Source organism: Acomys russatus, chromosome 9, assembly GCF_903995435.1.
Source record: "Acomys russatus chromosome 9, mAcoRus1.1, whole genome shotgun sequence".
Taxonomy (NCBI): Eukaryota; Metazoa; Chordata; class Mammalia; order Rodentia; family Muridae; genus Acomys; species Acomys russatus.
In genome coordinates this window covers 7,113,468-7,139,178 of record NC_067145.1, presented here as the reverse complement: position 1 = coordinate 7,139,178, position 25,711 = coordinate 7,113,468, and the positions used below count along the sequence as shown (strand labels likewise).

The 25,711-nt window shown below is 43.0% G+C and overlaps 1 protein-coding gene across 1 annotated transcript; it reads left to right on the top strand.

Annotated features, from left to right (window-relative positions):
- The first annotated feature begins 9,580 nt into the window (after positions 1-9,580).
- On the top strand, positions 9,581-25,246 carry Tars1 (threonyl-tRNA synthetase 1). The gene is made up of 19 exons (XM_051150970.1): positions 9,581-9,750; positions 10,978-11,058; positions 12,037-12,227; positions 13,284-13,407; positions 13,689-13,810; positions 14,245-14,362; positions 14,561-14,625; positions 14,704-14,782; positions 15,493-15,639; positions 17,223-17,321; positions 18,569-18,735; positions 20,208-20,370; positions 20,456-20,593; positions 20,920-20,997; positions 21,119-21,219; positions 21,309-21,413; positions 22,671-22,743; positions 24,025-24,139; positions 25,040-25,246. Exons 1-19 carry the CDS (start codon positions 9,697-9,699, stop codon positions 25,186-25,188), a joined length of 2,169 nt encoding a protein of 722 aa, XP_051006927.1. The 5' UTR covers positions 9,581-9,696; the 3' UTR covers positions 25,189-25,246.
- The last annotated feature ends 465 nt before the right edge of the window (positions 25,247-25,711 follow it).

Here is a 25,711-nt window from a genome sequence, read left to right as displayed (position 1 = left end):
AGAGATCTGCATCCCAAAGGAGTTCTGGGACTGCTGGTATGTGGCACATGCTTTTAATCCCAGCAGAGGCAGTGAAATCACTGTGAGTTCGAAGCCAGCCTGGACTCTACAAAGCGAGTCCAGGATAGCCAAGACTACACAGAGAGACCCTGTCTCAAAAAAAAACGGAAAAGAAAAACTTAAAAAAAAAAAAAAAAAAAAAAAAGAGTCTGGCACTAAAGGCATGTGCCACCATGCCTGGCTCAAGTATTTGTTGTTTTAAAGCATGCCAGACAAACAGAAGCTATCTGAACTGGTTTCTTTATAAATAGTAAATACTAATACATAACTCTGTTTACTATATCATTTCAATGTCTACTTTATAAATAGAAAAATATTATTTTAGTAAATTTATCTTATTTTCTCAGTTCTATTCCTGCTTGGGTGTACCCTGTATGATCCCCTATCTTAAACTACATTTTCAGAAAGCTCTAAGCATATTGTAAAATAAATAAATAAATAAATAAAAAGATCTTGAGCCTGTTACCAATTCTACTGGCCAGTCATACTTTGTCAATTATCTCTGTTTATCTGTACCAATTATACTGTTTGGTTTTGCTTAGGAGTGAAGAATACCCCAAGAAGATTCCTTGAGTCACGTGGCCTCATTTAGAAATTCCTAGTTTTTCCTTATTTGTACTTATTTATCACAATCTCCCGGACATAAGAAAGACTTCCAAATAGGGTCAGATAAACCTATTTCCCTAAAAGCAGAAGGGATAGTAAATTCAGAACTTGCCTAAAAAGACTCAGACATATTTTTTAGGAAAAGACATAAAATGAGAAAGTTCCCAAGAATGCAACATGCAGAGAGCAAAACCTAAAGTGAGAGATAGAGCAACAGTGATTGCAGTTATGCGGCTCAGCTTTGTAGGAACTGTTTCTGTCGGATATGGCTATGCCTCACCACCATGAATTAAAGGTTGATGTCAACAACAACAGAAACAACGGAAAACTTAAAAATTCATGGATACTGAACAACTCACTACTGAATGAAAAAAAATAGGTCAAGACAGAAATTACGAAAGAAATTAAAACATTTTAGAATGTAATGAAAATGAAAACACAGCATATTCAAACTTATGGGACACAATGAAGGCTATTTTAATAAGCAACTTCACATTAAGAATTTGGAGAGATCCCATACTAACAACTTAACAGCATGCCTGAAAGCTCTAGAACAAAAAGAAGAAATCATACCCAAAAAATAGACGGCAAAAAATAATCAAACTCTGAGCTGAAATCAATAAAATAGAAGGAAACAAACAAAAAAACAACACAGAGAATCAATGAAACAAAAAGTTGGTTCTTTGAGAAAATCAGTAAGATTGCCATACCCTTAGCCAACTTAACTGAAAGACAGAGAGAGAAGATCCAAATTAATAAGATTAGGGATGAAAGGAAGGCATACCAACAGATAATGAAGAAATCCAGAAAATCATAGGACATACTTTAAAAACCAATACTCCACCAAATGGGAAAATCTAAAAGGCATGAAATAATTTTCTTGATGCATACCACCTACCAAAGTTAAATCAGTATCAGATAAGTAATTTAAGCAGACATACAACCTCTACTTAAATAGGAGTAGCTATTAGAATTCTTCCAATGAAAGAATCCAGGGCAAAATCGTTTTAGCGTAGAATACTTTCAAAGAAGTATTAACAACAATATTCCTGAAATTATTTTACATAATGAAAGTAGAAGAAACGCTGCCTAATTCTTTTTATGAGCCTGACATTACTCAAAAAACATAACCTTCCTTGGAGGTAAATCTAACCAATCAAGTGAAAGACTTGAATACTAACAACTTTAAGACATTGAAGAAAGAAATTGAGAAGACATCCGAAGATGGAACCATGCCCCATCTTCATAGAAAAGTAGGACTAATATAGTAAAAACGGCCATCCTACCACAGGAATCTACAGATTCAAAGCAATCCTCACCACAGTTCCAACACAATTCTTTACAGAACTTGGGACAATTTTCGTGTTCATATAGAAACACACACACACACACACACACACACACACACACACACACACACACACACTAGCTGAAACTACCCTGAATAATAAAAGGATTGCTGAAGGTTTCACCATCACCAACCATGTTGCGAGTATACATCAAAGAAGATTATTCAGACATGGGTTTAAGCCAGAAGAAAACATTTATTAGGGGCTGGTGGTGACACTGTGTATTTGATATTTCAATGTAGCCCCAAGCCTTTCTTCGGGGGAGCATTTAAGCACAAAAAACCAGGTCCTGGGTTGACATACTTCAGTTACCAAGAACACTTAACCAGAAGTGGAACTATAGTAGCCAAAAAGCAAGGTTAGTACTTTCCCAGACTTACCCAGAACTGTAGAATTTGATGGACTAGGTCTTTGTTTTCATTTGTTGCCTGATGGTGCTTCCTACATCCCGAGATTTACAGCTTAAATGGTACTTCCATCATGGAGTCAATTGTGCTAAAATTTGAGACTGTTAAAAAACAAAAACAAAAAACAAATCAAATTGTACCACAGAACTCCAGTAATAAAAACAGCATGTTATTGGCATAAAAACAGAAACATTGATAAATGGAATTGAACTACTCAGACATAAATCTACACACCTATGGACTTGATATGTGTGTGTGTGTGTGTGTGTGTGTGTGTATGAAATACACACTGGAATTTTTTCTGGTAATACATTACATTTATTTCTTTAATTATATTTCTTTTTACACATACATTTAGATTATTACACATAAATGAATAAACTACATACAGCAAGAAGAACCATGAAACAATCAGGGATTATATAAATGTTACATTCATAGTGTTTTGGCTATTTGTATTTGGCAATCTTGAGGAAAACATTTTTCCTATCTTGGTGAGTCAAAAATTCTGAATGTAAATCAATATCTATCATATCTCAGCGCTACCAACTTAGAACATCTATCTAGACCTAAAAACATCCTAACCCCTAAACAACTAAGCTTTACTATAAGACTAAACTATCTGGTATTCGACCCCATCGGAGACTTGAGAAGGAATTTAAAAAGAAAAACTTCAACAAATAGTGCTGGTCAAATTGGATGGTTGCATGTAGAAGAATCCAAATAGATACATACTTATCACCATGCACAAAACTAAACTCCAAGTACATCAAAGACCTCAGCAGAAGACCAGGTGCACTGAATCTAATAGAAGAGAAAGCCGGAGCTAATCTTGGGCTTATTAGCACAGCAAAGGACTTTTTAAAAACAGAACACAGCATTATAAACAACAATTAATAAATGGAACCGTGTGAAACCGGAAAGCTTCTGTATGACAAAAGTCACCATTGTTTGGACAAATCGTCAGGCTCCAGGATAGAAAAAGACTTTTATTGACTACATATCATAGAGAGTTAATATCTAAAATGTATGAAGAGCTATAAAAAAAAAACTGGACATCAAGTAAATAAATGATCCAATTAAAAATGGGGAACAAGTACAAACAACGTATTCTCAAAATGGGAAGCACAAATGGATGAGAAACACTTAAAACCTGTTTCAGCATCCTTAGTTATCAGAGATATGGAAATCAAAACTACTTTGAAACTTTACCTTACACCAGACAGAATGCCCAAGATGGAAAAGAAAAAAAAAAAAGACAGTTCATGCTGGTGAGGATGTGGAGTTAGGGGAACACTCATCAATTGCTAGTGGGACTTGCAAACTTGTACAGTCACTAAGAAAATTAGTGTAGTGGTTACTCCGGAAGCTGGGAATAAATCTATGCCAAGATCCAGCTATACTATTCGGGCATATCCCCAAAGATGCTTCATCCTAGAGACACTTGCTCAACCATGTTCATTGCTGCTCTATTCATAATATCCAGATATTGAAAAGAGTATAAGATGTTCATTAACAGATGAATTAATACAGAAAATGTGGTACACTTACACAATTGAATACTACTCAGCTATTAAAGAAATAAAATTGTGATATTTGCAGGTCAATGTGTAGACTCAATTTTCTTAGCCAGGATATTTTATTGACAACTTAGTGACCGAGCCTACATCAATTATAACCCAATTAACCAAAACCATAGGAAATGAGGATTAATGGACACAATAACAAAACCTTAAGGATATCAGTTCTGAGGAACGATTCTTCTTCGGTTGGGAGCTGCAGGATTTCTTCCACTGGAACCTCGGATAACCAGACCCCAGAGCCTCAGCAGGAGCTGGAGCTCTGAAGCCTTCCCTCGAGCGGATTTCTCTAGGAGCGTCTTGAAGAGCAGCGATGAACAGCGAAATCTATCCCAAGTCTCCAATCCACGCTGCCGCCAGTTCTGGGCTCCCAGAGTCTGTTCACAGGATCTTTTTCATCTGTTAGCAATTAAGCTCCTGCAGGAGGTGGTTGCTCTTCTAGGGAATTAACATCACCTGTTTTCTTACTAGACTGTTCGATCCCACACTTGGGATCCTAAAGAACAGGTTTCTCTCCTTCATCTCCCCCTTTCTATTTAATAAAATAAGCTATATACAACAAACTAAGAATTACCCATTAAGTCAACATTTATAAGGACCAGTCCATTTGTAGTCAACAATTTTTAAGAAATTATTCCACTATCCTATACTACTGATTCTTTTAACTAAACCTATAATAAAACTGTGGCTATCTAGTCTTCAACTCCATCAGAGACCCCAGAAGGAAAAACTATCTAATATGAAGGAAGTGTAAGCAAGCGACTTCCAGAAGTATTGACAGGACAGAGAGCTGATTGTCTGGACAGTGATAAGTTCCTTCTCCATGTTGGGGCATCCAGTCTTCAGCCAGCTGGCCCAAGGCAGTTGACAGACTGTTTCTGGACTGTCACAAGTTTCTCTCCATGGTACCTTCAGCCAGCCAGTTCAAAGCATCTCAGAGACTGCTCTGAAGCAAGAATCCTGACGGACTAGCCACCTGGTCTCCGCAAGGCTAGACAGTCAATTTCTCAGTATCAGGCTTAATCATATCAGATGGTCATTCTCTCATCAGCAGTAGAGATAAGCAAAGTTCCTCAGTGCAGTGGCTATCTGCCACTATATTTCTTGATGCCCATATAATTAGACTGGAGGCACTGCCAGGAACAAATGTCTCTGTCATAAAAGCCCTTTAAGGGCTGGAGAGATGGCTCAGTGGTGAAGAGCATCGCCTGCTCTTCCGAGGGTCCCTAGTTCAATCCCCAGCAACGGCATGGTAGCTCACGACCATCTATAATGAATGTTGATGCCCTCTTCTGGCCTGCAGGTGTACATGCAGGCAGAACTTTGTATACATAATAAATAAATGTTTAAAAAAAAAAGCCCTTTATTATTAAATGCCATTTTCTATAGATCTCTGAAGTGTTTGAAGACCATCTATTTGTCTATCATCTACCTATTCCTTGGAAAACATACACAAAAATCTAAATAAAGATTATTCTATAATTAAGTAATTTAGTATCTAGTAAGATTTATAAGTGACCAACCACCAATTTCTATTTCTAAGCAACCTGAACAAATTATAACAGCTATTTTTCACCTTTTCAAATAAGTTGAACATGTATAATATATTAAATAAATGTCAAACAAAATGATCTTATGTTTATACCAACCTAAATGAATACAGCTAGAAAAAAATCATGCTGAGTGATAACTCTGACCCCAAAAGACAAATATAGTATTTACTTATATAAGGATGTTAGCTATTAAATCTTCAATAAACAGGTTGTATTTCATATAACAACAGAGGCTAAGAATAATGTGGGTGAGGGTGGGATCTCCCTAGGAAGGGGAAACAGAATAGACACGGGTGGGAGGGACACTAAATGTGAGCATCTAACAGGAAAGGGGAAGAAAGAGGGGTGAGGGAGGGAATTTGAAGACAGACAACGAAAACCAAGGTCCAGTTGGTGAGTTGTATCGCCACCTAATTCAATAGACACTCCCTAAAATACGTACATATATGAAAGTGATCTACATGGAATATCCAAATAATGAGGGAGACTGAGCCCCAACTGGGTATCTTTTGTCATTTCCAATACTGGAAATGGATTATATATAATTGTGTTGTTTGCCAAAGGGGCTCCATGGGAACCCCAAACGACCCAGGCTGTTTGATGATCAGGCTTATCTTATATATATATATATATATTTGTTGTTGTTGTTGTTGTTGTTGTTGTTGTTGTTGTTGTGAAGCTTGCCTAGGGACCTAGGGGCAAACTAAATATGATTGTTCTGCTAAAGTAAGATAGCTACAAAATGTCTCCTAACAACATTCTGCTATACTTATAGATCGGTGTTTTGCTCAGCCATTATCAAAGGAGCCTTTCCCTGTATTAGATGGAAACACATACAGAAATCCACACTTGAACAAGGTGCAGGGGATGAGAGACCTTGTGACCCTCGGTCCTAAATGGGATGCCTTTCATCTATCCCCTCCCTTCACGGCTCAGGGAACCCTGTCCAAGAGGAAGCAGCAAAGAACCCAGAGGGGATGGAGAAGATCAAGGAAACAGGGCCTTCTAGACACAGCAGGGCTGGTGCACATGTGAACCTACAGAGACTGCAACAACATGTAAAGGGCCAGCACAGGTCAGTGCCAGACGTGGTTCCAGAGCACTGAGTGGAGAAGTGGATACAAGCCCCATCCCTAACACAGGAGCTGTCTGCAATTGATAAGCACTCACAAATGAAAAGTTACTTTTCTCCAGTAAAGTGTTACTGGGCATACAAACTACTCTGAAGGTCAGGTGCCACGCCCAAGCATAGATGGCCAATACAAATGGACTCAATGGTATTGCTTTGACTGGGCATTTCCCAACCTACTCTCCTTTTCTTACCCGACAGGTCTTTTGCTTTTATTTTATGATTCCCAATTTTGGGTTTTTAAGGGGTTTCTGTCTGTGTGTATCACGCCAATGCATGTGTCTCTGTGTCTTGTGTGTGTGTCTGTGTCGTGTGTCTTGTGCTTTTTCTTTGGCTCTGTTTTTCTGTTTGTTTGGTTTTTTTTCCTATTCAAGTTTGTTTGTTTTATTTTTATCTTATTTTATTATTTTTTCCTTTTTTCTTTCTTTTTTAAAAGATGCATCTTTGTTTCCTAATGAAAGCAAGAGAGGATGTGGATTTGGGCGGGGAAGACTCTGGGAAGAGTTGAGGAAGAGGCAACCATAATCAGAATACATTGTATGAAAAAACTATTTTCAATTAAAAAAATTCTCATGAATACAGAGAAATTTCAAATACAGACAGCAGTGTGAAGTGAGCTCCTCTGAAGAGACTACCTGTTAATACAATCTTCCCTGTGTAGGATGTTACACTTTTATAGGTTATCATGGGTGTATTTAATTCCGTTTAGTAGCCATTTTTCCATCTGACCTAACATCTTTATGACTTTTAGATAACATTATTGGAATATATCTATAATTTTGATGATTATCCTTCCTTAACCCTAAAGGTAAGAATGTGATAAAGACAACATTTTTTTTTTTATTTCCTTAAGATAGTTGTATTAGGTCAACACTAATCACTGTTATATTAAGGGGCTGGAGAGATGGCTCAGCAGTTAAGAGCACTGGCTGCTCTTTCAGAGGACCTGGTTTCAATGCCAGCACCCACATGGCAGCTCAAAAATGTCTGTAACTCTAGTTCCAGGGGATCCAACACCCTCACCCAGACACACATGCAGGCAAACCACCAATGCACATAAAATTAAAAAAAAATTTTTTTCTGAGACAAAGGTTTCTCTGTGTACTCTTGGCTGTCCTGGACTTACTTTGTGGACCAGGCTGGTCTTGAACTCACAGAGAACCACCAAATCGCTCATATATTTCTATGTGAAACAGGACAATGTGAATGTTTTCATTTATAACCACAAGTCACTCTAAGTGCACAAGTAACTGCACAGAAACAGGGGTGTGGGGGTGTGGAGGGGTGGGGGCGCTTTGCAGATTTGCTAGGAGAGAAAATGATCTTACCCTGCGAAGAAAACCAGGTCCTTCGTTATCAGCAATCACACGTGGTTGATAGTTTAAGGAGCACCTCTGGTGCATTTGCTTCGATGAGGCCCAAAGATGGCACATCCGGAACTTAATCCTTTATAATAATATTCTCAGCTGTGAGTGATTTTCGGCCCCATGAGACATTTTGGCAATGGCTTTTGGCATATTAGGTTATTGAAACTGGGAGAAGGAAATTATTGACTTGAGTGGGTTAGAGCATACACGACACCACGCACAAATAGTTACTCAGCCTAAACATTGATAGTGCTGAATTTGAGAAACCATAGGCTTTTGAGACTTAAGTGAAGTAACATATTTAAGTCTAGTTGTCCCTTGTTTCGTGGAAATAAATTCAGAGGCTTTCTGAAAGGTGGTTGCCATAGAGACAGGTAGGTGGAGGAGAGTCAGCGGCATCCAACCACCTTCAGAAATGGCAAGTGTAGCCTGACAGAAATGAGAAGAGGGACAAATCCAAATTTTTACAAATTTACAACATATGCGGGAAGTATGTTCCTTGAAGATAAGAAGATATTGAGAAGTTATTCAGGACTTTTTTTTTTTTTTTTTTTTTTTTGTCATAAGCAAGTGGATTTCACTGAGTTCGAGGCCAGCTTGATCTACATAGTAAGTTCTGGGACAGCTGGGCTACAGGAAACTGTCTGAAAAACATATGGTGGGAAAGGGGAGGGGATTGGGTAGGGGTGGGCATGGTGGGAAACACGTTTACTCCCATAATTTGGGTGGCTATCGCAGAGGGCGCTTCAGATCAGCCATGTTTATATTGCAAATTCGAGGCTATCCCTGGCTACATAGTGAGACAAACTTGCTATTAGGATAAGTGGTCCGACTAGAACACAAATGCTTGAGTAAGAGCAATCTAAGCTCGAGCCCCTGAGAAAGTGGGGTCCGAGGTTAAAATTAACTTCAGGGCTGGACGTGGTGGCGCACGCCTTTAATCCCAGCACTCGGAAGGCAGAGGCAGGCGGATCGCTGTGAGTTCGAGGCCAGCCTGGTCTACAGGGACAGCCAAGGCTACACGGAGACCCTGTCTCGAAAAAACAAACAAAGTTAACTTCATTTGTGTGCCTTCTATGTTCCCATAGATGCTGGGATGCACTGAGGAATGTTTGAGCAATGGCGCTTGTTCCACAAACACCAAATCGGTCCTGTTCCCATAAGGAAGGCTTCTGTTGTCGCTTCACACTGTCAGGCAGCCAACAGTCCGGCTGGAGTGCGTCTGAGATAAGCCGGAGCGCCAGAGACCATATCCAGTTTGCCCAATAAGTAACTCCCTGAAACACAACCCAAGCCGCTTGCATACACTACAGTGGCCGCTAAGGTCCTCCAAGCGCCAATCAGATGGGCAAGAGTGCGCTTGAGCGGCTCACTCACAAGTCTAGAACTGAGTAATCAGATTTCCTGGAAGGGGTCGTCACTCCTCTAGCTATTCTATTGGCTGACGAAATGAAGAGGCCGCCACTCTGCTCGGTACATTGGCCTTGCGTCGCGGCAGCAGGGCGGGGCCTGGAGTCCGGTTGCATCAGCTGGTTCCGCTTGGGCCACGTGGCGCACGCGCAGTGCCGAATTGCCGGGCCTCGCCGCCGGCTCGGGGTCTTCTGTACCTTGTAGCTCTCGGGTTTTGTTTCTCAGCAGTCCTTCCATGTCGGAGGAGAAGGCTAGAAGCCCTTCGGGGAAGATGGACGGAGAGAAGCCGGTGAGAAGGCGCGGTTGGGCCCGGAGGCCGGATGTGTCCTGGGAGCCCGCTCTGCCCGGCGGGCGGGTATGGAAAGTAGCGGGGGACCAGCCAGTATTGGGGATCCCTAATAGTAAGTCAGGAGCCCCTGTTAGCAGGAGCGGTCCCGGGGCCATCCAGAGATCTGTGGCTTGAGCCTGAGTGTCTTGCTCAGTAGCCATGGAAACCTCGGACTTCCACACTTGTGTTTTTATCCCTAAAATAGGTGGTAAGAACACTGAAGAACTTTTTAAATCTTAAAACTGCGTGGAACAAAAAGCTCTAGTGAGGAATAAAAAAGCCAGTCCCCGCGATCAGATCCAGTTTGCGCAAGATTGGTTGCTGTAGATAAGTAAGGTTGGATGCCTCATTCGACAGGCTGCTTGGCAATTAAAGTCTCTGTCGGCCGAATGCAGGAAGCGTCCTCGATAGCTTCATACGCATCCTCTTTAACTTTTGACTTGGGCTGTCATCCACTGCTTAGGGACATCCCCGACATCATTTTTACACTATCATGTATTCTCTTCCTCATATTTTCTGCCCTATCCCCCTTTTACAGCCATCAGATGCCCTGCATATTTATCTGTCCTGGCACTTGACCAGACAGAGCAGGTGACAAAATGAGTAAGATTGAATCCTGACTTTGAGGGCCCCCAAAGAGTCTAGTGGGCACAACTGGAAAGACATAGTTCTGTGATCAGCCCAGTTGAGTTAGAGAGGGAACGTGGAATTCGTGCAGTCAGACTGTTGTATTGCATTTGGAAAATGGAGGTCAGGTAAACCAGGCAAGGCAGCTCTGTCCAGGTACAGAGGGTGAATTGTTGGGGAATGTTAAGTCAGAACATGGCTGTTCTGGCAAGAGATCGGATCCAAAGACCTTCTAGGTGTGTGTGATCCTGCTGGAATACAAACACGCCTTTAATCTACTAGACAGGCAAACAGATCTGAGTTCAAGGCCAGCTTGATATAGAGCAAGTATCAGGTAAAGAAAAGCTTAGGTCCAGGCGTGGTGGCACATGCCTTTAATGCCAAAGGAAGGTAAAGTTAGTTTGTAGAAGGAAGTGTCTGTGCTTGAAAGTGATGGGATTTCCAATCTTTCAAAATGAGATTGTTCTTTTAAAAGACAATTTTTTATATGATAACTTTCTGCAATTTTGGAGACTGATATCAAATTGGGCTTTAGTATGAGAACTTGTTTTGCCTCTTTAGGTGGATGCCAGTGAGGAGAAGAGGAAGGAAGGGGGCAAGAAGAAGAACAGAGATGGAGGTGGAGTTGGAGGCCGGGCAGAGGTAATCCAAGCTGCTGTCATAGAGGCTTGGGATTTGAAGGCTGGTGTGGGGGCAGGCTCACACTTGCCCTACATGAGAGGTGTGGTGTGTGTGTGTGTCTCCCCATCCATAGTATGGCACATGTGTGTGTGTCTGTGTGTCTCCCCGTCCATAGCATGGCGTGTGTGTGTGTGTGTGTGTGTGTGTGTGTGTGTGTGTGTCTCCCCGTCCATAGCATAGCACACACGTGGAAGCCAGAGGACAATTTGTACGCCTTCTTTTTCTGGTCTGGACCGAACTCAGATGTTAGGCCTGCTGGCCCCTGTGTAGTGGTCCCTGAAGGCTGTAAAGGTAGCACTATTTGGAAAACCCAGAGAGAAGAGTTAAGAGCCTGAGAGGGAAAAATGATTTGCAGGTACATGACAGTGAGAAGAGACGTGTACGGTTGTAAGGTGACCTCACGGTGGACTTAGATGGAAACGTAGAGATCAACCATATGATAGTTTATTGTTTTCCTTTGTGCATTGTTGCTCAAAGCTGAAGTTAGAAGCTCATTTAGTTAGAAAAGTTCTTGAAACGGACCATGCCAGGCACGCAGCTCTTCTGGTAGCATGCTTGTTGTGCATGTACGACACTGATTTTGAGCCCAGGAACACATAAAGCAGGCATGGTAGCATGTACTGTGAGTCCTGGCCCTCTCTGTGTTAGGACAAGAGACCACGAGTGCAAGGCCAACCTTGAGACATCAGGAGGAACAATCCATCAATTACAAAATGGTAATTACCATGATGTCGGCATCGCAGCTATTTATTATTTATGCCTTTTTATTTTTGAGTAAACATTACAGTCACTCATTTTCTTTTACCCTTACTTAGGACTAGGTCAGTGTCAGTGATCATGGTGGTCTATGAAGCAATCTGAGTTATCATGGATTTGCATGTTATTTCTTTGTAAGCCAAGTCTCGCTGATTTCTCACTGCCTCCTTTGTTCTGGTACAGCTGAATCCTTGGCCTGAATACATCAACACGCGCCTTGATATGTATAATAAGCTCAAAGCAGAGCATGATTCCATCCTGGCTGAAAAGGCGGCAACAGAGAGCCAGCCGATTAAAGTCACCCTGCCTGATGGCAAACAGGTGGACGCGGAGTCCTGGAAGACCACACCCTATCAGATTGCGTGTGGAATTAGGTAAGTACTGCGCTGCTGCCATACAGCCTCTGTCTTGCCAGGTACATCTGATAATAGTCTTATGTTCCTGCTAAAGGGGTTTACCTTACCTTTACTGAGATCAAGGTGATGGTGGAACTTTCTAGTCGAGGCTCAGTGTTAATTTCTGAAGGCGCTTGCATCCCTTGGCCTTCTCTCAGGAAGTAACTTATTAGTGCTCTGCTGGGGTCATATAGAGCAGCACGTGCAGGCCAGTGTTCACCGGCTGTTGCTTCAGCGTCTCAGGTTTCAGCTGATTTATGAAGGGAGGGCACCGCACAAAGACAGTCAGAAAAGACACTGACGTGCATGGAAAAGATGCTATGTGCTTATAAATTCAATGAAGAACTGTATATATTCTTACAGCTTATTGGATTGAAAGAAATGTAGATTTGGATTCTTCCTCTATGTTAGAGGGAAAGCTTTCTTACTCTCAATCAGATTCTTTTGTTTTGTTTTTGTTTTTTCGAGACAGGGTTTCTCTGTGTAGCCTTGGCTGTCCTGGACTCACTTTGTAGACCAGGCTAGCCTCGAACTCACAGAGATCCGCCTGCCCCTGCCTCCCGAGTGCTGGGATTAAAGGTGTGTGCCACCACGTCCAGCTTCAATTGGTTTCTTAGGTGGTCAGTTTATCTGAACAGAGTACGCCTCTAAGACTAGTTGTCATCAAACTATGGTGTTGTCCAGAAACCTTACATTTAAGTGGTTGAAGTAAAACAAAACAACTAAGAAGAATATACAACGTAGAGCACACGTGACCCTCACAGCACAGGCTTCTCTGCTTTCCGTTTGACATAGAGTAACTTACAATGTGTGAAATATTACTCACATAGTTTATATTTCTAGAGCCATGGCTCGGGGGTTCTGTGTTGTGTTTTAATACCTACATTGCCCAGATACACTTGAAGCAAGTGCTAAGTGTGGAGATGGCTCCATTTTTACATCATTGTTTCATCTACTCCTATAACCAGTGCTTCTTAACAATTAGTCTTCATCAAGTCTTGCCGAATAACCACCTCGTTCTTTTCATATTTTAAGTCAAGGCCTGGCTGACAACACCGTCGTTGCCAAGGTGAACAAGGTCGTTTGGGACCTGGACCGCCCTCTGGAGACGGACTGCACTTTGGAGCTTCTCAAGTTTGAGGATGAGGAAGCACAGGCAGTAAGTTTCCATGTGGTGTTTCTTAGACTTACAGCAACGACTGGACCACAAGCTGAGTAAGGGAGACAACTTATTTTGTCTCATTGTGTTGTATGCGGTGGGTGGTTTCTATGGTAACCTGGAGGCCACAGGTGTTTAAGAAACACCTTTCACTATCGTTTGGAAGCCTTTGTTGTAAATCTGGAAACACTGCGTTAGGTGTGCTCTCGTCTGTTCTTTCAACATTAACTCATCATGTTTCTCCCGAGACTGAAGCCGTCACATGTTTCTTTGGTTTTCAGGTATATTGGCACTCTAGTGCCCACATAATGGGCGAGGCCATGGAAAGAGTCTACGGTGGATGTTTATGTTACGGACCACCGATAGAAAATGGGTTCTATTACGACATGTACCTTGAAGAGGGGTAAGTTAAGGAACTGGGTGAAGGGAAAATCCGAATGGCTTTGGGTCTGCATGGTACTTTTCAAGCAATTTCATTGAAGGAGAAGGATCTACAGCTCACAGTAAAGAGCTGCTAGTGACAGTTACTGACAGAATTTGAAGTATTGAGAATTATCTGTAGTGGAGTCTTTGGGATGAGGGGAAATGTGCCCGGAGAATGCATGCTGGGAAACAAAACTGGTTCTCCTTTCCTTTTTATGTTATGGTGGACACTGCCTGTGAGAAAAACTCATAATGACGGAGGTTGGAGCTGTTGAAAATACAAATGTAATTTATGAACAATTTAATATTAAGTTCTAATATATGACACAAGGTTGTATTTTAAAGTAGTAGGAAAATTATCCCTGCATTGGTTCATTCAGAATATGGAAAAATTATGCTTTTTTTCTTCTTCAGGGGTGTGTCCAGCAATGATTTTTCTTCCCTGGAAACTTTGTGTAAGAAAATCATTAAAGAGAAACAAGCTTTTGAAAGATTGGAAGTTAAAAAGGAAACATTACTAGAAATGTTTAAGGTAAGCCGAACCATAAACATTTCGATTTAGTATGGCCATCCTTTGAAGTAGTACATCAGAGTTTCCTGGGGAAAACTTAAATGTCTTCAAAACATGAAATATCGGTGTGCTCTCGGGAACGTGCTTGGATCCACAGCCCAACTGCATATTTACGATAAGCATGAGAGGCCCCTGTGATGTCTCATTTTTCTTTTGCAGTACAACAAGTTCAAGTGCCGAATATTGAATGAAAAAGTAAATACCCCGACCACAACTGTCTATAGGTGAGAATATGAAATGCTGTTGAGTGCAGCTGGTATTTTCATCCGGCTTTGTTAAAATTCCTTTTATGTCATCTCTAGGTGTGGCCCTTTGATAGATCTCTGCCGGGGTCCTCATGTCAGACACACTGGCAAGATAAAGACTCTAAAAATACATAAGGTAAAGCATGCTGTGGGTTGTGTCATAGAGCTTCAGTCTTCATGGTTTTTTCCTTTCTGACATTTTGTTTTCTGGTTAGTATAAAGGGTCACGGCCTTTGTTTTTCATGCTGTGTACTGACTAGGGAACTGCACGTGTCCTTTGTATCCCAGTCCTCATTACCAGAGCCAGCATGTGGGGACAGGGGTTTGGAGAGGTCGCAGAGTCAGCAGTACAGGCCATTGTGCCTGTAGAAGCCTGAGACTCACTGTGGAATTTAGCTAGTCTTTACTCAGGTTTTTCCTAAGATGATCCTGTTGGTTTTATGCTAGCTTAGAAATGCTGTACTTATGAGCATGTTCTCTGAGTCCTGAGAACAGTCAAGCCAGTGCCAAATGCCTTGCATTGTCTTTATGGCTTCAGTTTTGTCCATTTTGCATAATTATTTTGTGAGAGGAGCCATGTCGTTGGAAATATTCTTGGGATTGTGGTCTGCGGGAAGAACCTGGAGAATAGCAAGCAAGAGAATTCTGTTCTATGGCTAAGTCTCCCCACTTGGAGGAGACCTCAAAACGAGAAACATTTGCCAGGACTGTGTGTTGAATGTCATTTCCTTGCCAAAGAATTAGCATGGATTTTCTTTTTAAGGTGATTGTAAGAAATAATACACTACTACATATGTGAGATGTTTACAAATTTAAACGCTGTGCTGTCATTGGTCTTGCTTTTAGAATTCCTCCACGTACTGGGAAGGCAAAGCAGACATGGAAACCCTCCAGAGGATTTATGGCATTTCATTCCCCGACCCCAAACTTCTGAAAGAGTGGGAGAAGTTCCAAGAGGAAGCCAAAAACCGAGATCATCGGAAAATTGGGAGGGTACGTTACGGAACAGCAGTGTGTCCAGTCTGAACTTCCTCCAGCTCCTGTGAGTCGAGCCTGCTCAGCACTAAGTTGGACTTCACAGAGGACTGTTCTGAGTCTGTCGCGGTTACTGTTGCTCCTGACCCAGCTTCCTATCAGCAGCACCTCAGAGCCGGCAGGACTGTGGAGACCCACTCACTAGCTCCTTTTGTTGCTGTAGAGTCTGAACCTGAGAGCTCAGTCTGCTAGTTTCTTCAGGGGGTGTCGTAGGTCACCAGTGGGTTCTGCCCCATCCTTTTCTTCGTCTCTAGCTGCCTATGACTGTCCTGTCTAGTTGGAGTTACATTGGTTCTTTAAACTTTTTTTCCCCATAAAATGAAGTCTACTGCTAGCAGGCCTTGGCTGCTAGATCTGCTACTGCTTTGACTGCTAGAAGGAAATGACAGTGAGGCAGCTGATAGTGATTGGTGGGCTTCTTGAGGGCTGATAGTGATTGGTGGGCTTCTTGAGGGCTGATAGTGGTTGGTGGGCTTCTTGAGAGCTGATAGTGATTGGTGGGCTTCTTGAGAGCTGATAGTGATTGGTGGGCTTCTTGAGGGCTGATAGTGGTTGGTGGGCTTCTTGAGGGCTGATAGTGATTGGTGGGCTTCTTGAGGGCTGATAGTGGTTGGTGGGCTTCTTGAGAGCTGATAGTGATTGGTGGGCTTCTTGAGGGCTGATAGTGATTGGTGGGCTTCTTGAGGGCTGATAGTGGTTGGTGGGCTTCTTGAGGGCTGATAGTGATTGGTGGGCTTCTTGAGGGCTGATAGTGGTTGGTGGGCTTCTTGAGAGCTGATAGTGATTGGTGGGCTTCTTGAAGGCTGATAGTGATTGGTGGGCTTCTTGAGGGCTGATAGTGATTGGTGGGCTTCTTGAGGGCTGATAGTGATTGGTGGGCTTCTTGAGGGCTGATAGTGGTTGGTGGGCTTCTTGAGGGCTGATAGTGGTTGGTGGGCTTCTTGAGGGCTGATAGTGATTGGTGGGCTTCTTGAGGGCTGATAGTGATTGGTGGGCTTCTTGAGGGCTGATAGTGGTTGGTGGGCTTCTTGAGAGCTGATAGTGGTTGGTGGGCTTCTTGAGGGCTGATAGTGGTTGGTGGGCTTCTTGAGGGCTGATAGTGATTGGTGGGCTTCTTGAGGGCTGATAGTGGTTGGTGGGCTTCTTGAGAGCTGATAGTGATTGGTGGGCTTCTTGAGGGCTTCTAGCCACTTCTCTGTCTTTCTTCATCACAATGATTTCCTTTTCTCCTTCCTGCGGTTCATATACAAACAAAGAGCAAAACAATGGATGACAAAACCCAGATCTCTGAGCTCTAGGGACTTCATTCCATGTCACTGTTTGCTAAACTCGACTGGACTGAAGACTGTCAAGGAGGTAACAGATCTGTGCTAAATTGTTAGTCATCTGCAGTTCTATACTAGACTGCACCCAAGAAACAATGGCGTGCTTTGTTCTATTGAATATTGGCACAGTTGAAGTGTGGAACCAATGTTAGAATTCTAAACTGAGGCTCACCAATCACTTATAAACTTATAAACAATCTTGTGCTCCTCATCTAGGACCAAGAACTCTATTTCTTCCACGAACTCAGCCCTGGAAGTTGCTTCTTCCTGCCAAAAGGAGCCTACATTTATAATACACTTATGGAATTTATCAGGGTGAGTGTTCTTTGTTACTGTCTTCTGACCAGTTAGGATATAGAGTAATTGTGTTAACCCGGGTCTGCTAAAGAAAAGATAAGTGTGTATTTGAGGGGAAGAGAAATAATTTAATTTTTTTTTTTTTTTTTAAGTTGTAGCTTAAACAGTAGCACGGTGGTTACTCTGGTTATGAGCGATTTCTGCTCAGGTCCCCAGCAGCCACATAGTGTGCCTCACAACCATCTATAACTCCAGCTCCAAAGGATCTGATCCCCTTCGCTGGCCTGTGCAGGCACCTGCACATCATCGCATTTACTCAGTAAACACACATAGAGTAAGAGTAAGCTCATAAACGTTGGGGCTAGACAGGAGGTTCACAAGTCAAGAGTCATCGGTGCTCTTCCAGAGGACCTGAGTTTGATCCCAGCATCCAGTCACCCATTTCACAGCCATGTGTAACTCCAGCTCCCTCTCCTGGTCCCCACAGGCACCCACACTCAGGTGGCACACATTCACATAGATACGCCACATACGCATGTAAATGTTAAAGATCTCATAAATTATTTAGAGTCACTCCAATGTTTGGTTTTGTTCTTGCTTGTGCAGAGGGAGTTGCTAAGCTTGAAGGTTTGGTAATGTTCACCTGGGAAGTGTGTTGTATTTTTTAAGCCTTTTTGATTTTAAACTAAGAACTACTTGAAGCATATGTTTAAAGGAAAGGTATAACCAGTGTTAAGTTAATTTGCACCAGATTTAATATATTTGCATTGGTCTATATTTGTCCACAGTTTTTGTAAAAGGAAAAAAAGGAACACATACTGTTTTTTTAAAGAAAGATCCTATTGGAACTGTTGTAAATTTGGTATGGCTCCTTACCCGTGTGCTTTATATCTGTGTGTGTGTGTGTGTACTTATTTTGGGTTAGTGTGTGCTTCCCTTCACATGTAAGGTCCTGTGTAGTATATTAGATAACAGATACTCCCAATGGCTTGTGTCCACTTGGCGCATACAGTCTTTTTCCATGTCCACTATGGAGTGCTTGGTCCCAGCACAGTAGCTTATGTACTTATTCATGCTCAGTGGTCGATGTCCTGTGTTCCTATACTGGTAGCCATGCCACGGTAGTTATTTCCGTGAGTTTTGGTCTACCAACTACAGATGGGAGTCGTGCCTGTGACTTCACTACGTAGTGTAAAATTGCTCTCTAAGTTTTTATTCTCTCCACAACGGTGAGCACTGATGTCCCTGTGTGTCTGCTCTCACAGAGGGAATACAGGAAAAGAGGATTCCAGGAGGTCATCTCGCCCAACATCTTCAACAGCCGGCTCTGGATGACCTCTGGCCACTGGCAGCACTACAGCGAGAACATGTTCTCCTTTGAGGTGGAGAAGGAACAGTTTGCCCTTAAGCCCATGAACTGCCCGGGACACTGGTATCAAGCAGCTTTGTGGTTTTCTTCCTTTTTAATAAACTTAGCTGTATGTGTGTGTGTTAAGTATTGCCACATGCCTGTGGATGCCTACAGAGTTCAGGTGAGGGTGTTGGAGCTGGAGTTACCGTGGTTGTGGGGAACTGAACCTGGGCCCTCTGAAAGTGTAGCAAGGCTCTTAACCCTTGAGCCATCTCTCCAGGCCTGCAGCTTTGCATTGATGGTAAAGATTTTCTTGTGCTGTAAATGTGGGATCCTAGATTGCTTTTGCCCTTTGAAAGAGGGGTGTGTGTGTGTGTGTGTGTGTGTGTGTGTGTGTGTGTGTGTGTGTGTGTGTTTTGCATGCACATGTGTGTGCATGTACGTACATATATGATAACAGCATAGAAAGGAGACTAAGAATGAAGCGGTCTGAAGGGAGCCAGGAGCAAACATAAGGGTAGTAGAATTTCTATGCTGTGAAAGCAGAAGGGGAAAGTGGTGCTCAGGGGAAGACAGGTGAGGTTAGCGGGGATGGGACAAGAACAGGCATAATGCTACCTGAGTTTGAATGTGTCGCAGTGAAGCCCAGTTCCTATGCTAACAACAACAAGCTCGGTGATCAGAATATGACTTAAATGCGAGGTTATTGTCGTCACAGCCTCCACGCCGAGTAGCTTCCGCCCGGTCTGGACATTCAGGAATGGCCCTGGGTGACAGCGGCACACAGGCAGAGTGTATTGAAGGGGGCTGGATGTGGGCCATAGCAAACCCTTTTCCTCCCTTGGAAAAAAAGCGATTTGAACAGAACCCATTGCTGATGAGCTAGTGTCCTTGGTACATCCTTCCCTGTGGCCTCTGCCTTGAGTTAGGACAGGTGGACGAAAAGTGACTGCTGGGAGGCCCGAGAGTGACCCGGGTATAGATAAGTGTGTTCACGTGTGCATCTCCGTGGCAGGTGGTGCAGGCAGAGGGTGCTGAGAGAGGAACTGCTTTTCCAGTAGTGGGTCGTGCACAGCACTGAGGTTCCAAAGCACTCTGGGCCTCACTAGAGTGAATCTGATACTACTTTCCAGTGTTAGAAGTAACTTGTGTGCAGCTAAAAGTATTTCTTCATTATGAGCCTTTCGTTAAGTCTTTCTAGCAATTGTTCTCATATTAATGGTGCTTGCTGAGCCCACGGATTTGGCTTAGACCTTGGAAATGCGTTGCTTTGTTCTCTCTTAGCCACAGTTAGGTGCATTGTAACTGATTTGCTGTTTTATTCATGCAAGTGTTTCTGTGGCTGTGTGAAGATGTCGCTTGTGGCTAACTAGGATCAGTGGCTCAGAGCCTTTCTTGTCATGAAATGCATTGTTTGAGGAAGCGTTTCATTTTTGTGATGTTTGTAGATGCTGTTTTTGTTGTCTCTTGGGAGTCACCATAGGCCACACTGCCTGCATCCTTCTCCATGGACACGCTAACACCTGTGGGTTTTGCCTTGCTTTCTCCTTCAGCCTTATGTTCGATCACCGGCCGAGGTCCTGGCGGGAGCTGCCTCTGCGGTTAGCTGATTTTGGCGTGCTGCATAGGAATGAGCTGTCGGGGGCTCTCACAGGGCTCACGCGGGTCCGCAGATTCCAACAGGATGACGCACACATATTCTGTGCCATGGAGCAGGTATAAGGCCCATGGAGCAAAGTTCTCTCACAGGAGGGCTAAAAGGTGAGGGAAAGTAACCACCTTTTTTTTTTTTTCTTTTAAGATTGAGGATGAAATCAAAGGTTGTTTGGATTTTCTTCGCACAGTATATACTATCTTTGGATTTTCATTTAAGTTGAATCTTTCTACTCGGCCAGAGAAATTCCTCGGAGATATTGAAATATGGAACCACGCGGAGAAAGTAAGTGAGGTTTTAGCGTGCTTAAGAACACACACCGTGCCAGGGAGTCTTCCCTGGTGGTCCAGGCAAAAGGCAAGGGTGGCGTTTCTGGTGTTGAGTGGCCACTGTCTTCCCCAAGCTCTCGGTGCCTCAGGGTTGACTGGACGCTTTCATACTTGGTCAGTTCCTCTAAAGCAGGCTTTGGTTGGTCAGGAGGATGCCCTTCCGCAGACAGACTTACACAGCAGACAGTAGGGCTCAGGAAAACACCAGGAGACTTTATATCCAGATTAGGCGGGAACATTGCAGATGAACAAAAGTTCAGATTGTTTCTGCTCTGTCTGTAGCAACTTGAAAACAGTTTGAATGAATTCGGTGAAAAGTGGGAACTAAATCCAGGTGATGGAGCCTTCTATGGTCCCAAGGTCAGTACCCTAGACTATTTGGGTAATGTGAATTTTGTTGTGGATATAAAAACGTTACTTCAAATTGGAAAGTAAGAGAAAGTTAAGAGCATCTTATCAGAACCCCATGTTTGCCTTGCAGATTGACATTCAGATCAAAGACGCGATTGGCCGCTACCACCAGTGTGCGACCATCCAGCTGGACTTCCAGTTGCCCATCAGGTTTAATCTTACTTACGTAAGGTGAGCTTCTGCTGTCTGCGCTGAGCATCCTCAGGCTGTACACGGGAGAGTGTGTGTAATAAGATAAACAAATTCCTCTTCTTCCGTAGCCATGATGGTGATGATAAGAAAAGGCCAGTGATTGTTCACCGAGCCATCCTGGGCTCAGTGGAGAGAATGATCGCCATCCTCACTGAGAACTATGGCGGCAAATGGTAAGGCCCTTCTGTTTGTCTTCCCTTCTGTTAGGTTGTCCAGAAGGGATGGCCCCCTAACACATGCTTATGGAGTGGGAAGGGAGGTGGTTCTGCTCGGTCACTTCTAATCAACGAGGAGAAAGTCAGACTGCAGCCTGACGTTCAGTATTAAGATTACTTGTTGGGGTTGGGGGGTCTGGTAGCTCCAAGTTGGACCCCATGTTAATCCTCAGCACACACACCCTGCAGCACTTGTTATTAGTAATTTTTTTTTTATTTCAAAACTTGATTTGTTTGAATTTTACATAAGGGGCTATAGAGACAGCTTAGCAATTAAGAGCACTGGCTGTTCTTGCAGAAGACCTGGGTTCAGTTCCTAGCCCAATAAAATAGCTATAGTTAGAGGAGGTCAATACCACCTTCTGACCTGCACATGCACCAGGCACACATAGAACGCATATACAAAACACTCATACACATAAAATTAATTTTTAAAAATAAAAAAAAAAACAGTATGTAAAACTTGGCAGTAATAATTACTGTTTAGTAAGAGTCATACATAATTTCTTTTGTTTGCTTTCTTGGCTTTGTGGTTTTTTTTCCCTGAATGAATGGATAGGTTTTTGAATTATCTGCTTACTTTTGCTGATAAGAATAAGCAAATGTTTTGCCATATTTTTTTGAAAACGAAGTAAAGAAAACGTGCTGAGCCAGAGACAGTTCTCAGTTGTTTCATCTAAACCTACTGTGCAGTTAAAATGAGCCCACGGTTATCGGCATCCTTGGTGCAGCCTTCCATAGGAGCTAGCAGGATTGAAACTTTTGGAAAGTAATGTTGTGGGTTACTGTCATTCAGTAATTGATTTGCCCTGGTCAGATAATTGTAGTTTAAATAGCTGTCAACAAAATCAAGTAGAACCCTGGCACACATTCTCTGCACGCTCATTTTTAATCCAGACTCAGGATAAATTGGGAGAACCCACATGTAATGTCGAATTTATTGCCTGTTCCAGCTGTCCTAGCTTGCAGCTGTGTGATACCGGAGTTCAGGAGGGAGGCCCATTGCTATCAGTTTGCTTTACATCCGCTAGGCAGCACAGAACTTATTACAGATCTTACATACAGCTAGCTTTCTTCTTCCAATCCATCCTCCCTTGTCTTTGATATTTTTTTCTTTTAAAAGCTAAGTTATCAAGGCCTGAAAGCAACTTACACATTTCAGCAGCAGCAGACAGTGCCCAAGCCCACGCTCACTGTTGTTAATTCCTTTCTTAGGCCTTTCTGGCTCTCTCCTCGTCAGGTGATGGTGGTTCCAGTGGGACCAACATGCGATGAATATGCCCAAAAGGTAACCCTTAAGTAGGCGTTTGCTTATAGTTTAAATCTGCTCTTAAGCTTTTTGCAATGGGAGTCTTATTGTGTAGTCCAGATGGCTTTGGACTCTCCTTCCTGTCTTAGTCTCCTGAATATCTGCGGTTGTCAGCATGCACCCACACCCATCCAGTGGCTGCTTGTAAGCTGTTAGATTGATGTGCTATATATTGTTGTCAGATCAAAGGCTCACTGCATCAAAGCATGTGGTTTTTCTATGTCTAATAGGCCTGAATGTGACCCATGTAGACACTTAGTGCTTCAGATAAACTTGTGTATTTTAATGTTTGGGGTCATAAAAAAATAAATCAGCAAATATAGCCTAAACTGTATTGCTACATCAGAATTGCACATCACACTGAGCTGCCTGATAGTTGTTTATTTAGTAATTTGTTATTGGAAATTCTTTTCATCTTTCTGTTGTGGCAGGGCGGGGCGGTGTGTGCCCCTCTAGCAAATGTGCAAACAATTGTGTGAACTTTGCACCTTAAAGATGAGAATAATCTGTCTGCTTTAGTGATTACTCCATAAACAATTACAGATGCTCAGCAGTCGGTTGTGAGGAGGGCTGAGCACGGCAGCAAGCCTGATCCCAGTAGCTGGGTGGGTCAAATAGGAGGAGTGCACACGTTTGCAGCCAGCACAGACAACCATATAAAAAGGGTAGGTGGGGTAGACAGTGGCAAGATGGCTCACCGAGTTAAAAGTACTTGCTGAGCAAGCCTAACAATATGAAGGTGATCCCTGGAATGCACATTAAAAGGCCATGCAGCCCCAGTGCTCCTATAGCGAGATGAAAGGCTCAGACAAGAGACTTGCCTGCAAGCTCACAGGCCTCTGTCGTCTGGAGGACACAGACTGTCAGAAACAAGAGATCCTGTAGAAGTGGCCAGCAAGGAGGCTCACAGATAAGAATGCCGGCCACCCAGCCCGGACCTGAGTTCAATCCCTGGAACCCATAAGGGTTAAAAAGAATTTGTAAATATTTCTAAAATATATATCTCACAAGAGAAAACTCTACCATTTTGTTCAAGTGCTGGGCATCAAGCTCTTACACGTTGGGCACCACAACCTCAGCTCCCAAAATGTGGTCATTAGCTCTCACAATGTGAACCCAAGTCACAGTTTCGTGTTACCAGCTGCGGCATGTGTGTTAGCATTTATTTTTAGCGGTTGCATAATTAAAGTCATAAACTGTGTTAAATTCTGTAACAAAATGATCTGCAATTCTCTTTTAACCCTGCTGCCCTGTTACTAGGTTCGGCAGCAGTTCCATGAAGCTCACTTCATGGCGGACATTGACCTGGATCCAGGCTGTACCTTGAATAAGAAGATCAGAAACGCACAGTTAGCTCAGTACAACTTCATCCTGGGTAAGATGCAAAGGTTTCAGGCCTTGTAGGAAAGCTGCTGAAATCTTGAGATTTAAGCTCATTTAGTGTAGGTCATGAATCTACCCAGTTCCTGTTATAGTTCCTGTTTGTAGTCACTACTGTGAGGAGACACCATGACCAGGGCAACTTAGAAAAGAAAGCGTTTCACTGGGCCTTGGTTACAGTTTCAGAGGGTTAGTCCATGACCATCAAGGGCAGCACACAGCGGGCAGGCACGCATGGCACTGGAGCTGGAGCTGAGAGCTTACATCTGACCCACAAGCCCTTGCCATGAGGGAGGACAGACAGACACACTGAGCCTGGGCTTGATGCGGGCCCCAAGTGACACACCTCCTCCAACAAGGTCACGCCTTGTTCTCCTTCCTAAACAGTTCCACTAACTGGGGACCAAGCATTTAAACATGAGCCTATGGGTGCTGTCCTCACTCAAACCACACAGCTCCCTCGTGTGTTTTTCTTACTTTTCTGCAGTCCCGCTGATTGGGTCCAGTGATTGCACTTGCTGGGTTCCTGTAAGCATGATTATAAATATTCAGTGTCCTGGGTTTGCATGGCAGGGCAATGCGAGGATAGAAACAAAAATGAAAATGCTGAAGGGCAGTTTGATGTCTCCCTACATGGGATTGCTTTTATATGATAATTTTGTATTAAGTTCACTGGCTTATGTGACTCTGGATGAAAGTTTTAGTTACTTTAAGTAGGTCCTTTTAAAAAATAAATAGATTTTGTAAGCCTGAGTGTAGATGGTCCCCTGTTCATCTCAGTGCATCTTAAATTACAGGGAAGTCTGGGTCCATTGGGATAATTTTTGCTGTTCAGGAGAAGTCCTTCAAGGTCTGTCAGTTTAAGTCTCACAGAGCTTTGTGTTGTCTCTTCCAGTTGTTGGTGAAAAAGAGAAAGCCAGTGGTACTGTGAACATCCGCACCAGAGACAATAAGGTCCATGGAGAGCGCACTGTGGAGGCAACTGTGGAGCGGCTGCAGCAGCTCAAGCACTCGCGCAGCAAGCAGGCAGAGGAGGAGTTTTAACAGCAGTGTGGCCGGCACCGGCTCAGCACGAGGAAGGCCAGTGCTCCGTCATATGACCTTGTACGTGCTTTATAACAAGTGTGGAGTAGTTATGCAGAGCCTGCCTGAATCAGCTTTCGTGATCTGGACAAGTCTTAGAGAATATGTTTAGATGGGGGTTAATGAACTATTACAGTTACTTTGTTCATTGAATGCTTCCACATTGGAAAATCATGGGGGATGTTTTAATGTAACAGGGTTATTTTGTATGAATTGATTCAATTAAAAAATAAAACATTTTAAAAATGTGCCTAAAGAAAAAACAAAATTGAATCATGGTGTTAAAAATTAGTGTTTGCTGGCTGCAGATATCACGATCTCTCTGAGCTCACATTTATGCAGAAGCATGGAGTGCGAGTGTGCACCTCAGTATCCATCTGAGGGCATAGCCTGTGCTGACCCCAGCTGGGAGGAGAGCTGGGTGCTGCTTGTCAGTGGGAAGGCCAACTATTCTTTTTTTTTTTTTTTTTTTTTTTTTTTTGAA

What these genes read in the sequence shown, in the direction of transcription:
- Tars1 (XM_051150970.1), top strand. Translation starts at nt 9,697, where the DNA reads ATGTCGGAGGAGAAGGCTAGAAGCCCTTCGGGGAAGATGGACGGAGAG. An exon ending in CATTACTAGAAATGTTTAAG is followed by an intron (nt 14,363 to 14,560) that starts GTAAGCCGAACC and finishes TTTCTTTTGCAG; the next exon opens with TACAACAAGTTCAAGTGCCG. An exon ending in TCAGTACAACTTCATCCTGG is followed by an intron (nt 24,140 to 25,039) that starts GTAAGATGCAAA and finishes TGTCTCTTCCAG; the next exon opens with TTGTTGGTGAAAAAGAGAAA.